Source organism: Urocampus carinirostris, chromosome 2 (assembly GCF_059441175.1).
Source record: "Urocampus carinirostris isolate Australia breed hairy pipefish chromosome 2, RoL_Ucar_1.0, whole genome shotgun sequence".
In the NCBI taxonomy this organism is placed as follows: Eukaryota; Metazoa; Chordata; class Actinopteri; order Syngnathiformes; family Syngnathidae; genus Urocampus; species Urocampus carinirostris.
In genome coordinates, this window is record NC_142350.1 from 32,185,432 (window position 1) to 32,204,474 (window position 19,043).

At 37.6% G+C, this 19,043-nt stretch overlaps 1 protein-coding gene across 4 annotated transcripts in view; it reads left to right on the forward strand.

The window, feature by feature from the left end:
• The window catches only part of triob (trio Rho guanine nucleotide exchange factor b), a 162,722-nt gene that overhangs the window by 44,985 nt on the left and 98,694 nt on the right, over positions 1-19,043 (forward strand). For 3 of the 4 annotated variants that reach the window (XM_088326197.1, XM_088326198.1, XM_088326199.1), the window contains exons 3-7: positions 3,437-3,511; positions 5,888-6,002; positions 8,159-8,351; positions 10,332-10,436; positions 11,546-12,013. In XM_088326197.1, the coding sequence (XP_088182323.1) occupies positions 3,437-3,511; positions 5,888-6,002; positions 8,159-8,351; positions 10,332-10,436; positions 11,546-12,013 (956 nt within the window). Of the gene's footprint in view, positions 1-3,436; positions 3,512-5,887; positions 6,003-7,881; positions 7,990-8,158; positions 8,352-10,331; positions 10,437-11,545; positions 12,014-19,043 lie in introns of those variants that run through there. The other variant, XM_088326200.1, reaches the window with a different exon arrangement.

The following is a 19,043-nucleotide window of genomic DNA, read 5'->3' on the forward strand; positions in this document are numbered from 1 at the left end:
AAATAAATGTCTACACGTGTAATAAATCGATGGGAACCTAAATACGTTTGCTCAAAAGTGATTTAGTCGAAAAAATGTAATTTCCTCACATTCCGCCTTGGCTTGTAAAACATTTATTTTTTACCGTTTTATTTTGATATCAAACTGAGCAAAGACGTCCTACTGAGACCTAAATTTAAAGTGAGCGATCAACTTGTTCAGTCCCACGCTCATTCTGTGACCCCAATTTGGAAGCTTCAATTTTGCCTCCTTCTCTGTATTCAGTGGTTTGGAATTGCCTCGAACATCACGTCTGAAAACCAAGTCATAGTGGACCGTTAAAGGATATTTTTCAAACTTCATTGAAAAAAAAAATAAGCGAACATTTGTTTTTAAGTTTTACCTTTTTTTCCCTTTTTTTCTTGTTTAACTATTATTTTCTTACCCTTTTTCAAAGGGACATTGTGTAATATTTAACCACTTGCTGTTTCCCATAGTGCAGCGGAAACCAGTACCAAAAAGCACACAAGTAGGCAAACAACAGAGACTAAAAATGACCAAAAGACAAAGTTTTTACCTTTTTTTCCCCACCCTTTCACAAGACTTTTAGTTTTTGGGTTTACAGCAAAATGACATGTTTATGTCACTTCCCCCTAGGTGAGCCTCATGTTATGTAAAAAAAAAACAAAAAAACAACAACACACATTTCTCAAGTGTTTAAAAAAAATCATGATGTTTTGAATTAATATTATTTTTTACCAATTGAAAGTACTTAATAATTCACAATGTACCTTTAAGTGTTCCAAGTTCCCCAACCAGCACAAACCTTTTTGTAAATGTATTATTCAAATATCGATTTCATCACCGTCGTCTGGATCATTATTATAAGTATTATAAATGTTATTCTATTGGTCAATTATGTGTGCTGAACTTTGGAGCTTCAGTTCTATGGTGTTAAATTAAAAATTAATATAACAATGGTTAAGATTAATATAGTAAAACATATTAAATAAATGTGTTGTTGTGAGTGAACATGATTTGCTGTATAATACAAAAACAAACAACCCCCCCCCAAAAAAAATAAAATAATATATATATATATATATATATATATATATATATATATATATATATATATCTATAGGGCAGCACGGCGGCGCAGTGGTTAGCGCGTGTGCGGCACAGTTCTGAGGTCGTGGGAACCTCCTGCGTAGGTTCAAATCCAGCTACAGACCTTACTGTGCGGAGTTTGTATGTTCTCCCCGTGCTTGCGTGGGTTTCCTCCGGGCACTCCGGTTTCCTCCCACATTCCAAAAACATGCATTTCAGGTGAATTGGCCGGTCCAAATTGTCCCTAGGTGTGACTAAGCGAGTGAGTTGTCTGTCCCCGTGTGCCCTGTGATTGGCTGGCAACCAGTTCAGGGTGTCCCCTGCCTACTGCCCGGAGATGGCTGGGATGGGCTCCAGCCCCCCCCCCCCCCCCCCCGCGACCCTAATAAGGATAAGCGGTACAGCTAATGAGATGAGATGATATATATATATATATATATATATATATATATATATATAACCATGAATATCCTGGTTTTATTCACAACCTCGCGACCTTATTCTACCTGATCCAAATATTGAAAGTGTCACCGTAATTTGAAAAGAAACAATCCCACTCTGCATTGCCTGCTACCCATCCATCCATCTGGTACATCAAATTCAAATTTTAAAAAGAGAGTCCACAGTGAAAAAGACTATAAAATGCAGGTAATATTAAAGTGGCTCCGACTGTCTGCAAAATAGATTGTTCTCATTATGAGTGTGCAATGTGCAAGCAGCTTTTGATTGGAAATGTTTGATTCATGCTTGGCAGCCTTATAAATATGTTTATTTCAAGTGAATGGATCTAATGGCTGCTTTGTTTGATTGTATTGTTTTTTTCTCCGTTAGTGTGTGCAATTATGGGTGATGATGTAATGCAAGCCTACCTCAGTGTTTTTACCGTTTTTGCACTGAAGCAGCAGCAATTTGTATTTGGCAAAAGTCTCATGGCTATTGACACAATTCAGTTAGATATTTTGGATAAGACAGAGATACTCAGGGTAAACTAATATGAAACTATTAAGAGGACACTACAACACTGTCTCTCAAAGAACTATGCACATTAAATTTGTCAGCCTATTATCCACCCAATTGCAATAAAACCTGGTTAATTTTAAGTGCATGATTTCAAATTTTAGGATTGTTGGCAGGGAGAGGGATGGGCGCCGCCAGGCTGTACTTGCCCAAGACACACCGCAGGAAATGGTGACCGTACGACCCTAGTGGTTGAGGGATACAAAAGACAATTTATTTTTAAAATATGCAATATTATCTCATCTAGCAGTTAGTGGATCAGGTTGTCCATTTTACGTTTTTTGTATAATCTTTGTGGAGAACAGTTCTTAAAATGACTATCATTAGCTTCTTTGTTCGGTACTCATATTTGTGTTCCATTTTTGACGACCCTTAGGATCGGTGATGGACATTTATAATAAAATACGCTGATGTTAGCCACATCTACTATGTTGATAAAACAGCTTTTTTTCGTTCTAGAAGATGGTAAAATCCACAATAATACTTGGTTCCATGTTGTATCCCATTGGAATGTACTGTTGAAATTATAAAAATGCTGAGCTAATGCAACTTCCCTCTGAGAAGAGCCACTTTTGTTGTGTTTTGTGTTGCCTAGCAATTAAGTCATCTACATAGAAAATGATCGAAACGTATTTTAGTCTTTTATTACTCTTGGGAGCTGTCTAATTTCTTTTTTTTTATGTTTCGTTTTTATTTCAACTTCAATACTCCAAGAAAACTATCAGCACAGTGTTGCAGCGTACACAGTAAGCGTTTGTGAGTATTTCCAATTGGCAGATTGATTGACATATTTTTCTGTCATGCCTTCTCATTGAGGAGCTTTTTTATGATATATATATATATATATATATATATATATATATATATTAAAATAGATAGATAATTTTTATTTTTCATTGCTATCTAACAAATGTGTGCGGTTGTTTTAACTTCAGACTCATCTGGCAAGACTCCCCAAAAAATCCTTACCCATTTTATGATGAGTTTTCTTTACATAACGAAATAACTCACAAGCCCCTGTGACAAAAGACCTGTCCTTGATTGTCTTTAACGGGGCTTTTACTTTGCACCCGGCACAGGATGTTTTGTCTCAGTTCATTGTGCAAAGAAATTTGAAGGCCGTCATGGCTTTCAAGAAAAATGTGCTGCATCTGCCAGAAAGCTTGCTATTAGTTTCAAATCATATGACCCCTTCAGGAAAATCCCCCAAAATGCACTTGTAAAAATAGTCAAATGACAGAATATTTTCAGTGTTAGACCCAACACAGTATTGATTCTTGTTGATGCTACCTTTATCTTCTGAGATCTTCACCTGTGGTCTTTGTTGCAGGATTTCATCGCAATGAAGATATGAAGGCTATCGATGTGCTTCCCATCCTGAAGGAAAAGGTTGCCTTTCTTTCAGGTAGGACACTTAACATAAGATCATCGCGTCAAAAATTGGTTCTTCTCAATTGCATTGTTGCTTGATTATTTAGGGTGTATCTTCTTCTATGACAAAAAAAATACTTGAGAAGTGAATTCTCTATGCAAATGAGCTACTCATAAGCCTTCCCCGTTTCTGTTTTCAATATTGAGTATATTAACTACTCTGGCGACCAGGATAGGGACAAGTTCAATGCATTTAGATATTAATGATTGGAGACAAAGAAAAAAAAAACATTTTAGTTACAACTGTTTTGAATTGTAAAATTGGTATGTACAATGCTGAAGTAAACCTTCGGATTACATTGAATTCTTACAATAAAACTAGCATTAAAAATCAATAGGACCATTATTACAGTATCTACTCACATATGAGCCTACATCGAATATAAGCCGACCTCCTAAAACGGCTTTAATATAGCCACATACTTAAATACATAGAAGAAAATATGAACACTAACCTATGGAACGCTTCATGTTTCATGACTTGTACAATCCTGAAAGCTTGCAAACAAACGCTTAACCGAGACACTCCATATCAATTTTATCTCTGCCCATCAAACCAACCAATATCTCTTTCTCCATTTCTGGCAACTGTCCATGATTCAATCCTATGTTCGCACGTTTGGCCTTAGGTGCAATTTCCAGTGATGTGTCATTTTTCTATTGTCAGACATTGTTTTCATCCACAGCAAACTTTCTTGTTGCTTCCAGGTTGCTTGTCTTTTCATCAGTCTTGACCACTTTTAGCTTAAAGACAGCAGTAATGGACAGACATATAATTTGGTGTATTGCAAAAATAATTCTACAAATGAAACCCAGTACACGTTCCTGAATAAGCCACCGCAGGCCCCCGAGTTTAGTATTTTATTTAAGAGTTCTAAATTCGGCTTATATGCGACTAAATACAGTAAGTCACTATCTGCCATTGATAGCTTTATATTAAACTGCTACATTTTTCCTGTGTTGGCAATTAATAAATTGACATTGTTCCTTTACCCCGCAATCCTATTGAATATGTGCTGGTGAGAAAATAGACGGATGGATGCTTCCCTTTCTCCTTTTGCGGAAAATGTTTTGTGGACTACCATTTGCATAAAATAATAAGATAAACTTTTGGGAAAAAAAACAAAAAACAACCAAAAAAAAAAACCCAACAATTACCACTGCCACCTACTGTAGTTGTTGTACAATTCTGCTATACTGTACAGTAAATATCTCATTATCCGCAGGGGTTGCTTTTCAAAGTGGTCCCTCGTAAGTCAAAGCCTACAATGCGACCTTTATTTACATATTTATTAAATACTCCTCTATATGTTAAAACCAAAGAACAAACCAATTTTTCTTGCTGGAAGTATAGTACAGTATGTTGCTGAAGGCGTAAATGATTTTAGGATACTATGTTTTTACCTCACATGATTTTTTTTTTGTCATTTTTATGTGGGCAGTATGGAAAACAGAAAAAACATTACTTTAGGCAGGAGTGAGCAACCCAAAATGTTGAAAGAGCCAGATTGGACCAAAACAAAAAAAACAAAACAAAAAAATGCCTGGAGCCGCAAAAAAGACGCCTTATAAGGAAGAAAACACATTGTATCTATTAATATTCATTGGAAAACATTACAAATGTGTACTGTTTGTTCTCTTACAGAAACCTAATTTCTTTCCATTATTAAACATCTTTGAAAGCACGCCAGGGAGCGCAAAAGAGCCATATGCGGCCTGGGAGTATGTTTAGTGGGTTGAGAAGTCCAATTTGTTTGCAATAGAAAGCATCTTCCTCTGCATTTTAGTGTTTTTGTTAATCAAGAGCGTTTTGTAGACATGATAGCTTTTAGGTAAACTTGAAATGAAAATGTTTTGCGCATACGTAATGTAGATTTGTCAAACTGTTTTACGTACTTGTACAACTCAGACCACAACGCCACTGACACACAGGCAGATGCAGGCAGAAAGGTGGGCGGGGCAACTGTTTAACGAATCAGAACGAAGAACACAATGCATGATTAAAAACAGCGAAGTAGCGGAACCGCAAAACAGTGATATAGCAAGGGGTTACTGTAATCTTATAAGACAGAATTTAAAAAAAAATAAACACCCCCTCGACCACCCTTACACCAAATGACAACACCTTAGAGAACTGCAGATACACTTACACCACCTTCAGGTAAAATTATCCCGTCTGACACTGGCATCATGATATAACTCAGAACATTTCACACTGCATCTAAAACAAAGCAAAAGACTGATCAAAAGATGTATTTTCCCCATAGGTGATCATAGCAATGCAGTAAAAATGTCACACGCCTCCAAAATGTATTTCAGATGTGATTTTGACTCAAATTTTCTTGTGCAGGAGGCAGAGATAGGCGAGGAGGTCCTGTTCTCACATTTCCAGCACGGAGCAATCATGACAGAATACGAGCAGAAGACCTGCGTAGACTTGTAGCCTACCTGGCCACCATCCCCAGGTAATACCAACTTTGAGGATGTGCACATACATAAAGAACACTTTAAATTTAATTCGGTTTTAAGCATATGTACACCCCCATACTGTATGTTTGTCTGAAATTTTTTGTCCAAATCTATGGGTTTGTATACCACAAAATACGAATGACTGCAAAAATAGATATTTTTGTAATTCAAACACACAATAATGCTTTTTCTTTGTGGAATTGATTAAAGTCTATTTAAAAATATAGGTTCACGGTTCACAGATCCGTCAACCGCCTGGGTTGTTAGGGAACCACTTTCTATAGTGTGTCTTCGACGATTACAAAGGGAAAAAAAGCTGGCTTCCGTTTTGATCGATGTTTTGAGTAGGCTTGTTTTGATCGACTTCACATAGGTACAACTGAAAAATTGAAATAATTAATTGCACTAAACCCATTTGATCACTTTAAATCAGTAACATTTTAACTGGCTACAACATTAAAGTGTTAAACTAGCAAAAATAGGTACGCTTCCGGAAAAATGCTGCGCTTCACCCTTGTTTATTCTTCCTTGTCTTCCCAGGATACACACCTCACTCCTGCCTTAGTGCTTTTCTTTGTCTCACTGCGCCCTCCATAAGAGTTAACGTTCCATAAAACAAGACAATGTAAACACGCCAAAGTTTTCCATTTTATTCTACGGTTGATTCCAGTAGGTAGGTAATTCTAATAAGGTGTGGCGAGGGAGATGCTAGGGTGCCCCTGAGCTGACTCAGTGACAAAGAGCTTGTGTTACTCACTCTTCCACCTCACTCTACAATTTGCTGAGGATTCGGACTTTCTTACCTCTATTGTGAAACCGCATTGATGTAACTAACCTTGAAAAAAAGAGTAATTTGTTCATTGTGAGATGAAAGGAAATGCTAGTTGTATTTGTTGTCCGATCCATTATTATTTTTTATTTATCTGTTCCATTTATCTCATATTTTTTTTATCAATCCTTACTTTTATGTTTTACGCTGAACACATTGTATATCATTTTTGGTCTTGTAATTATTGGTCAGTGCAAATTGTTCTTATTTTCATCAGAATTTGAAGGGCTTATTCTCATGTTGAGTACTGTAACAGATTTGTCTTTATTGTCAATAATAACAACATAGTGATCATTGTTTAGAAGAAGATAAGACATGGCACACTTATAATAATGAGTTAAAAGAGAAAGACAAGACGAGAATAATGTTGGGTTAAATATGCAACATATTTACAAGGTAGTGAGAGAGAATGACCCACTTTGTAAGTGTTCAGAAACATTGATAGGTGGTTGCCATTTTCTAGAAAATGCAATATGTAAACAATAGGAGAACATTAGTTGTATACAGTTTTGCCTATTGGTACTCATTATTTCGGCTCAATTTTTTTCTCCAGTATCAGTTTTGTCACGCGCCGCTGCCCATCAAAGTTGAAGTCCGGCTCATAAAACCCCTACCCAAAAACCCGAGAAATGCATGGGCGCCGTCAGGCTGTACTTGCCCAAGACAATTTTTTCATAAATGAATGAAAAAAAAAGTTAATTCCTGAATGTCTATAAAATACGGAACTCTCCACATAGCTGTAGCCAAGAAGAAGTTATCAGCTAGTGGGTCTTCACATTTTTTGGGATAAGACAGAGATTATTTTGCGGCTCATTTCTATAAACTGAGGTATTGTTTAATATGATGAATCTTCTCAGTAAATCCATTATCATTTTGTGATGTTTCCCATTTGGCTCATTGAATTGGTGAGTAAGTTTGGATTTTTTTCTCTTTGCTTGCTCTCTGCCTGTCTCTCTCTCCCTCTCTACATCCCTCCCTCTTTTTTTATCGAGCCCTTTTTTGCGGCTGCGGATCTGTTTTCAAAGTGAGGTCAGAGCGCAGCACAGTAGGAGACCCTGTGTCTTTTTTGCTATTCTTACCGGACAGATTCTGATTTAAACCTTTTAACAGCGAGAAATTACCTTTTATGGATATAGAGAGCTGCAGGACTCGTGGTAAGCAGCGGTGGAAATGGAATGCTCCACTATTGTGACTCAATGCTGTGTGATTATTTTAACTCAGTTATATGGTGGTATCCTTAACTTTATATATTATTTGTTTTTGTGAATCAGAATGTCATATGAATGTTTTGAAGTGACATCAGTGGTACTATCCTTCCTGCAGTGAGGAGGTGGTCAGACATGGCTTCACGGTCATTGTGGACATGCGTGGCTCCAAATGGGACAGCATCAAGCCTTTGCTGAAAATCCTGCAGGAGTCATTCCCGTCCTGCATCCACGTCGCCATCATCATCAAGCCAGACAATTTCTGGCAGAAGCAGAGAACCAACTTTGGCAGCTCCAAGTTTGAGTTTGAGGTAAGGGAGGTTGTTTTTGAATGAACAAAATGATTTACCCGTTGTTGGTTGTAAACTTTTTCTTTAAAATTACTGTTCTTTTTTTGCTTTGCTTATTGCTTTCATACTCGAAAGCAGGAGCATTGCTCTGTCTCATGTGGTCATGTGAGGCTGGTATATTTAGTCCTGACCTAGTTACTATGGAAACTGGATATATAGGACACCATAATGCATTTCACCCTCATGGTGCTACTTGTTGTATCAAACTATCAGCTATGTTTACATGGGAATTAAGCAAGAAGAGTCAGTCTCATTATTATTTGTTATAAGGATGGGGAATACCAGGTATCAGTGTCTGTGCTGATATTAGCCTTATTTTAGGATCTCATACCTGCAATAATGGCTGATACTGGTTTTTAGTGTAATCTAACTAGGAACAAGAAACTAAAATATATTCAATTATAAGAAGAGGAAATTTTTATATTTTTTAAAGCAGAAATTCTATGTTTTTGGACGTGTTCTAAGGGATGGGCAGAGCAACTGTATGATGCTGCAGGGTAAACCAGTGAAAGCTGTCGGGCCCTGCTGTTGAACAGAAGAGTGTGTTGTGTCACCCTGACCCCGGTGACATGGCCCCTTTTTGTGTCCAGTTTCATCTGGAGGGACGAAAGCATGACCAACTTGGGTGCCGAGGTGTTTTAACTTGTTTGGGTGCTTGGGCATTTGGGTTGGCCATGGTCACTTTTTTTGTGAGTTTTTTTTAAAAATGTTTTCCTTTTCCTTTTTTTGTGTGGGTGTGTATGTGTTTGTCTTGCTGTCGGTTGCCCCTCTTGAGGGATATAACCAGGGTAGATAGATAGATAGAAATTCTATTCCAGACAACGAGTAATTCTATGCTAGTAATCTCCGTTTCTGGAATCAGAATTGATCACTGTGAATATTGTATTGGTCCCAAAAAGTCATATCAAATATTTCTTACTTTCAATTAATATGTATCAGTACCAACTAAAAGTAGCACTTGTCTTTGGATGCATACATTCTCCTCAAAATATTCTTAGATAGAAAATATAATACTTCTTTAAGATTGCATGATCATAAGGCTAAGTTATTTACTTGCCTAAATGTAAGTTCTTAATAATTCATTAAGGTAAAACAAGTATTAATTAGGTCAATAAATGTTGACAGTCCTCCTAGCCTATGCTGACCTAAACTTTAATTGTATTAATATGTTTTAAATTTGTAATATTGTAATGAGGTTTTGTTTTTATTATTATTACTATTATATCTCACTGTCGTTTGTAAATTTGACTATCAAGCACTGTTTACATGATTGTCACTCCAAACCAATTATTATGCTGTTCTTTGATTACCACATCCTTTGAAGCGAATCGTTTTTTTCGTAAACTAAGAGGTTCAATAAAAAGATAGGGCTTTTAGAAGAGATTTGGAATTGTGGGAGTTGTTTTGTGCCATCCTCTTCTGTTCTCCTTGCAAGTTCAAAATTCAATGATATCTCACTGCTCATTTTGTGTGTCTACTGAACTTTAAACTAATCACTATCACATTGTTTATGGAAAATGATTAGAAAATAGAATAAGTGATCTCACTTAAAAAATGGAAGCTGTGGTCTGCCTAAACAAAATGCAATAGATGTTTTTAAAAATAATGTTCTAATTGAGTGCTGTATCAAATTTAATCTAATCAAATTTTGTGACAAAATAACATATTTGTAATACATTTCTATTATTTCTCAACCGTACATTATTATTTCTTAGGTCCTCAATTCCTCCATATCCTCCTGAGTATTTAACAATAACAATGTCGGTTACATAAAGAGCATGGAATGTTTTCACACCTCTCCAAACAGAAGATGTAAAAATCCCCACAAATGTCGACATTTTTTGTGGTCTTTAACTTTGACTGTGGGAAATATTTGAATGGTTGACGTTTGCTGTGCTTTGACTCTTATTTTGTTTTTGTCTGATTTGTGTTCTCCAACAGACAATAATGGTCTCTTTGGAAGGTTTATCCAAAATTGTGGACCCGTCGCAGTTGACAGCTGACTTCGATGGCAGCTTAGAGTACAACCACGATGACTGGATTGAGGTTCGGCTGCTCTCTGAAAACCACCATTTAGTCCACAGTAGCTTAAAGTTACACCCAGATATATACATGCTACATTTTAAACACGTTGGCTTTAAATACAGTGCGGCGTCTTTTTTGTGGTGTCAACGAGGAAAACGGCAAGCTGCTCTTTTCAACAACGCATGCGCTCGAAAGACAAACCACTGTGGTGATGTCTGATGACTTTTAGGATGATGCCCTTTGGGCAAAATTGGTAAATGTCTTTACTACATATATATTACATAAGAAGACCAAAACGGCAGGATTGACATTACTTTATTCAATATTTACAACGTACTCTTGATACAGTATGTCACAAAAGTGAGTACACCTCTCACATTTCTGCAGAGGTTTTCTGATTATGTTTAATTGAAAAACACTGAAGAAACATCGCTGTGTAAAGCTTAAATAGGGGTGTAAAATTATGTTTCCCCTCCAAAAACTCAAAATATAGGCATAAGTAGCTAAACCCCTGGTAACGAATTTGTGTAAGTAAAAGTTCCAGGAGTTCAATATTTTGTGTGGCCACCATGATTTTGTAGAACCACTTTAATCCTCCTGACCATGGATCTCACCAGAGCCTCACAAACTGCCACTGGAAAGCTCTTCCACTCCTCCATGACAACATGAGTGTGCTGGGGGATATTCAAGATATGTTCCTTCTCCACCTCTTGCTGGAGGATGCCCCAATGATATTCTATTAGATTCGGAGACATACTTGGTCAGTCCATCTCCTTTACCCTAAGCCCCTTTAGAAAAGCCATGGTCATCTTACAGGTGTATTTGGGCTCATTGTTAGGCTGGAACATTGCTCTGCCACCCAGTTTCTGGCGGGAGGGGATCATTCCTCGAGGAATGATATAAAGTAAAGACAATTTGGTCCATTACTGCAAGAACCACGAATGACACTAACACAAAAAGACACGTGTGTTTTGCAATATGGCACTATTGTCCACTGTATTGTTGCCCTGGTTATGTCGTCTCTGTCTGTCTCTCTGTCTGTCTGTCTCTCTCTCTCTCTCTAAAATGTGTGTGCGCTTATTTATATATTTTTGTAATCCCAGTTTGAAAAAGTGTTTGTTTTTCCATAGGTGCGACTCTCCTTTGAGACCTTTGCCAGCGATGCAGCACGAGCGTTGGCACGGCTGGAGGAGCTGCAGGAAACGTTGTCCCAGAGAGATCTCCCGCGAGACCTGGAGGGGGCTCGGCGGCTCATGGAAGAACATGCAGCACTTAAAAAAAGGGCAACCAAAGCCTCAGTGGAGGAGTTAGACGCGCAGGGACGCAGGCTGCTTCTACGGCTGCAGTCTCAAACCGGAAGCGGGACTAATGTGGAAAGTGTGTATGGAAACCGCATTGGGGGTGCCAGCGGAGAATCGAATGATCACCACCACGGCTACCACACTCATGCCGATGCTCACAATTTAGGAGCTAAAGTGACAAGTTTATTGGATAAGCTACACGGGACACGCCAGAACCTGCAGCAGCTGTGGCACATGAGGAAGCTGAAACTGGACCAGTGTTTCCAGCTGCGTCTTTTTGAACAGGATGCAGAAAAGGTAAGAACTCATTTTTTTGTCTGGGATTGGGATGACATAGCTTTTAATTGGTATCAGAATTTATGTAAATTTTTCCTGTGATTCCAGAGGTCCAAAAAGGTACAAATGCTAACTAAATGGCAAATCCACTGTATAATTGCTGTTTTCTTGATGTGCTTGCTTTACAATGCAGAAAATAGAATACAATGTAAAACGAAAAAGGATATTTGATCAACTCAGTCTACATGTTCAAATGGAGTAGGGAGAAGTGCAAATACATATCCAGTTCTACCCACATATTTTATATCTTATACGTGTGGTTGTTTATTTGTTAACATTGTCAAAAAAGATAAAATAAAAGATAACTGAATACAATTTAAAATAAAACTAGTTTATTATTATCTGATTTGTATACTTTTGTAATTTTGGCATTTTTTAATAAGCAAGCTTGTGTAGTAATGTGTTGATTCCCTTATAGTGGACCCTGTAGACCACAGGTCTTTAATGTGGTGCCCCCTAAGATGACCTGAAGAGCCCACGCACAGATTCAGAATATAGCTGGCTCAAAGTTTTAGTGGTTGACTGGGCCTATTTTACTCTAATAATCACAACCTGGTAATAACATAGTAACAACATAGTAATATTATAATTAGTTATTCCAGGAATGCTTATAAAACTAGTAGCTCTTCAAGCTAATCTGTAACAAAAAACAACCTTTAGCTCTAAAAAGGTTGGTGACCCCTGCTTTAGACAATAAATAATATTTTTCAATGTATTCGTTGTTGTTTTGCTACTGCCAACAATGTTGGTTGGGGGTTGTCCATCGATTCGATGATGACCATCTTCTTTTATTTGTGAGTCTGCTGATGTTTGAACAGTCCGATCCTGGATTGTGGTCTGAGACTCAGGTAAAAGAGGATACCTGCGCAATGATGGTTTTTAAAGTGGCGTAAGGGGTGCGCTTTCCCCAACGCCACTATCTTGATTGTAAAGAAGATGGTTCCATTGGCAAGGGAAACCCTAGACGACCGGCATCTTTCTACAACTGCAGGCGGCTAACGGGATCCAGGTCTGTAGGAAACCGCCTCAAAGCGTGCCGCCACCAGCTTTTGGGATCACTCTTAGTCTGGACTCTACCCTTCGACCTGTTCGGCTTGGGTAACCCTACCAGGAGTACGACACTCCCGCCGACATAACTCTAGGGGTCATGGAGACGCGCAAAGTGCCCCACCACGATAAGGTGGTGATCCGTCGGGACACAAACAACAATGTAGCACTAGGCAAAATCCCATTGGACCAGGCTGGTTCACGCAAAAGACCCCAGGTGGATTCCCAAAAGTAGGATTCTTTCTGTTCGATTATTAGCTTTATTCCCTGGTATCTATTCTACAAATTAAAGGTGGGGTGCGTAATTCGAAGTGTCCTTAAAAGGTTGACAGTTAAATATCTCCTCTATATATAGACCAAGTATCATACCGGTCACCTAGAGTTTTTTAGTCATTTTGTCTATGAAAGAGACAGAAATCATTTCGTGATAAATTACTGTTTGCCCTATTTTCCGGAACAACCCAAACTTTCAATATCTGGCAATATCTACCATAACTTTGTATTAACAAAATGTAAAAACAGTTTAAAAAGAAAAACAAAACAACAAAAGAACTTGGATTTTTCAGGATTGTAATGAGATAGAGACTGGAACTGAACAATGCCCAACTGAGTATGCTTTATTTTATTCGCCTATCTGCTTTCATCTTACTTTCATCAGGTTTGTTTGGGGCGGAACAAACCCCCAAAAAGATAAAAAAAAAAGAAGAGATTATTCGAGCACGTCTAAGAAATGCACACACATTATGTTACTCGGCTGCCATTTCCTGGTTTAAAGTCATGATTGCACCCTTAAGCTTTATTAAAATACTGCACCCCACCTGACACGCATTTTGAAAAATATGTTCGTAAAAAACAGTCACAATTGTTACTGGGCTATTTACCATGGGATTCAGAAAAAGACACAACATCTTACAACTTCTTTCCTGTATAATCCTGGCATAAACAATCCATTATACACCCAGGAGTCATTTTTATTTAAAGAAATGATGTAAAGCTTCAGTAAAAATAATCTATGCCATTTTTTTGTGCCCAAACGATTTGCTGAAAAAACAGAGCAGGTACAGACCCTATCCGCTACTGTAGCAGACATTACTTGAACAGCATCGCTCTTTTGTCCTTGTATTGTCTAAGGGCAATAATTTAAGTTTTTAACAGACGTCAATAAACTGAGTTAAATCGATCAGGGACCAGAGTATAGAAATTGTCATCTTTACGGGTAGTCTGGCGCATACCCAACACTGAAAACGAGGCAAAGGACCCAATGAATGGCGCTCCGACAATACTTTGCAAAAATAAAATGTATTCTTAGAATAATATGTCATCCTTTTTGAAATATTTGGCTTTTCCTGTGATCTATGCTTTGCAACTCCTACGTGAAACTAATATATTCACTGATAAACGTCGTTTAACTTAAGGGTTTTTTTCTTGTTTTTTTTTTGTACTGAAAACTAGCATCATATTTCCTGTTCCACAATCTAAGGCTAGTTTCTCACTCCAGGGAAATCGGATTTCTTTTTTTTCACAAACGCGACCTGTTTACGATCTGTTAAAGCCTGTCTGTAAGGCGCAAATCCGCTTTTTTTTTTACTTTCATACGTCTTCCTGTATCTGATAAATATCAGATATTTTGAAATACAACTGCTGTGGGTACGGTCAATACGCATTTGTGCGACCTGCACATCATCAATAGGCCACAGATGGCACCGCGTTCAACCCGGCGAGAGGAAGCAAACAAATCAAACACCATGGCAGATGAAAACACGGAGTGTCATGAATACTCACAATCTCAGAAGATGATCGCTTATTTGTTTTGTAACTCACTGAACAGCCAACATTACATCGCATACAACTGGATTCAAAACTGTAAACAAGCGGTGGAGTTTATTCTTAAAGTTATGGGATCATCTAGTGGTAGTTAACAATATGTACCTTCATATCACACCACACGGAGGGAATTCAATGGAGGGAAAGCAACGTTTTGGATTTAATAAAGGGGACAATGCTCACCCATTAACATCCATGAATGCTTACTTCTACAAAAACTAAGCGCATTGCGTGTGACATCTTGCGTCCTGTTCTTCGCATGCGGGACACCTGTGGCGTTCACACAGGAGATCACATACAATTCGCATTTAGTCGCAAATGTGAACAATCTAACAAGAAAATTATATTTCAATGTATTTTAAATTTTGTATGTGATATTTTATGAACATTGTTATAATGTCACCTGAGTTCAGTGCATCTCATGTGAGATTGCATAATGGCACATGCAGTAGCATAAAATTGGGTTTACAGGATATGTTCCCTCTAAGCTTTCAAGGGGCTCAGCAATCACACAAGTCTGTGAGCTTTTCTTGGAACAATGGTAATGAACATCAATCCTGCGTGTGACAACTAAATCATTAGCAAACATGTCAAATGAAGTCACATTCTGCTGGCTTTGCGGCAACACTATTTAGCTTTTCAAATTTGAATTTATTGTTTAATGAAATATTGGAAAGGCTGCACGGCAAACACGTCAGATATTTTTACAACAACAATTCCATGAAATCTACCATTTTAAAAGGTATCTTTTGTTACATAATACTAACATTTTGTGGATTTACTTAGTTGCACAATATAGAACTGTATTGAATCCCACTATTATAGTGGAAATACAATGTGGGCAAAAGGATTGACTGGTACGTTCAAATAATTTGCAAATTATTTGAATGTTACAAACACTAAAGCGATCAAAGAGACCCCCAAAACGTTTCTCTTTTCCTGCTTTTTTCCTCTTTGTTTTTTACACTTTCTCTTAAATTTTTTCTGCTGTTTTTTTTTTTCCTAGTTATTTGTCTCTTTTCCCCTAGATTTTTACCTCTTTTTTTTTGTTTTTTTCTCTTCTTACACCCTGCTTTTTTCGTCTTTTTTCCTGTTACCATTTTCTTTTTTTCTTTTCTTTTTTATTTTTTATTTTTCCCTATTTGTCCTTCATGCTTTTTTTCCCCTTTTTAAGTATTTTTTTGCATAATGTTACATAATAATGTTTAATGGATGAAAGCATCAAAAGCTATCTATAGAGTCGTTTAGGTGCCAAAAGAGCCACCTGTTTTTATTGAGTCAAGCCGAAAGATCCGCTTCTCTAAAAAAATACAGAAACTTGCACGGCAACATTGAGGTAGTCACGTTGGTAAGAAAGGCCACGTATTATAGCTACGTATTCTTACTGTGCAGGCAATAATTCACGTAAACCACAATTGTCTCTCTACTTTTTAATGTACTCTGTAACCCCCCCGAATGGCTGCCTCGCTCTCGCAATAACCTGAGCTCACATGCAAACTTGCTTTATTTTTCTCAATCTCGTGCTGACATTGACTTCAAAATGCAGCCCTTAAAACACAGCAGACGTAACTTGCATTGTTTTTGCCTACATGCACTGAAATTCTGGCCCAATTCTGTAGTAAATCAATTTATTCGAGCCCTGATTTTTATGCGCAGGATGGCTTTTCTTTTGCCCTGAGATGGTTTAGGCAGTGCGCCATTGCGCATATGCGCAGCTTAGGGGGAACATTGTTTTCATGTACATTGAATGTATCGGAAACGAATGTATCGTTCATTTTTATATATGTCTGTGTGATTGTGAAGTTTTAAGATGGAAGTTGTGTGAATCAGTTTGAAAAGAGAATACAAATGGTTTGTATGTAGTCTTTTGCCCATTGTAGACTGGCCCTATGATCCATTTTGTCCTTTTTAACTGTTTATGTAACTTCAAACATACATAGATTACAGCTTCTAAGCATGTAAAGATATAAAGATTTTTTACTTATGATATACACAATCAATATTAATGATAAAATGAAAAGAAAGTGTTTTTAGAATGATACTAATTATAGTAAACAATGTTTACTTTATCATAGGGTTGCAAAAACTATTTTAAAATCCAGGGGTAAAATTGAACCCCTCTGGGGTATGTGTGTCGAAGGATTGGTGAATGTGTGATCGTATGTTTTCCATCAGTATTCTGTGAGTAATGTGTGGCATGTGCAGAGCTGATAAACGTTGCTATAAGCGCCTCAAGAGGCTGCGGGCAAATACAGACGACTGCTGTGAAACGTCTCAGGCCTGTAATTTAACACACATTTCCATACCCAAAGCACATCGGCATGGAAAGGGCCTAAGATGCCGATGGTGCATGGCAGAAATGGAATGCATATAGGGGTTTGTTTTGGTTGAATACTGTACGGTATTTTTTGAATTTTAGATTGAGGAAAGTAAACGTGCACTCTAAAAATATTAAAAACTTGAATCAATCCACCATTTAGATTCATTTTAGCCAAGTGTCTATGTTTGCTAAACAATGCAATGGCATTTTAATGGTTCTAGGAATTAAAACAATGCCATTTTGGGGAGCTGAATTACCTATCTTGTGATCCTCCTGTACAGTAGAGCGTAATTTTTGAAAGTTTTGAAGAACAGAATTTTGGGGAAACCATTTTGGGGGATTTAAAATAAAGACTGTTTTTAGAATTGTTTTAAAATATTTCTTCGTGTCTATATAGATAGATAGATAGATACTTTATCCATCCCCGTAGGGAAATTCACACTTCAAGCAGTATCCTTTTGTTGTTTATTAACCGATTAACAGGATGGCCTCGGGGTGCTGTGCTGCAGTTTTGCTACAGCGGAGTGGATGACGTCACACGCTAGGCCAAAAGCTCGACGACCCTGCAGCAGATGGAAATCTTTTTGCCCAGGGTTACACCAACTCTTGTTCATGTAGATAGCGAGTCCACCTCCTCTCCGCTTCCCGCAGGCTTTTGTGTCTCTGTCTGTCCGGGTAGCTTCACGTTAGCGTCCGGGATTCTAGACGTCAGCCACGTTTCCGTAAAACACAGCAAACTGCACTCCCTGTACGCTTTCATGTTTTTCACCAGCACAGCCAGTTCGTCGGTATTATTTGGTAGAGAGTTCACATTTACCATGATTACTGACGATAAGGGTTATGACGCCGCTAGCCGCTTAGCCTTCAGCTTAGCTCCAGCTCTGCACCCAAGATAGGGCCCCCTCATCACGCCGGCACAAGAATTCTTCAGGGCAAGGAGTTAATTCCTCGAATAAACGCATTTTTGTGCGTTAAAACCCATAACGATAGGATAGAAAGTAATCCAAAGTGTAGCTGTCAAACGGGACGAAAAACACTGAAGATAGAAGCAGACACTTAAAACAGTAAATCACAAAAAGAGCGAAACAACACGGAGCTGCTGGAAAGGCTGTCGCTCGTGGCGGCGCCTGATGATATATTGTAAATTCTTGGGTATTGTTTGCAGTAGTAACCCAATTTTGGGAAGGTTAAAAGAAAGTTATTCACGTTTCTAAATATTAAAAAACAAACAATGTTTATTATTTTTTTAATTATTATTATTATTTTTTTAGAGAAGACTATTTGTTGTCTCCAACGTAATGTCAACTGGCCACAGGTAGCACAATAAGACCCCCTGAGTAGCCCATGGACTGGTTCTGAAAATATATCATGGGTCGTAGTAATTTTCTAAAAAAAAATATTTATAAATGGCATGGTGTTTAGTGGTTTACTGAGCCCATTTCAAACTGTAATTTACAAACTGGTTATAACGTAGTAACAACTTGGTAACAACATCGTAATAACATTTTATTTAAGAAGTGAAGAAATGTATTGCACTTTTTCATTATTATTACTGATATGATCTGAGTCTTATCTTTTATCTCAATTGAACAACTTTCCAGTTGAAATATATCTTTGACCACAATTGCAAAAATGAATGCAACAGGATATTAAATCGGACCACGGCGACAAGAGTGTTGGATTCTATCCACCAAAAAAACTAGGGATACAAAAGATACCTAAAAAGGCAATAGGTGTAATATCATTATCACACTATTTTTATTTACAATACCACGGTGTCGATGTTATTATTGGGCCATG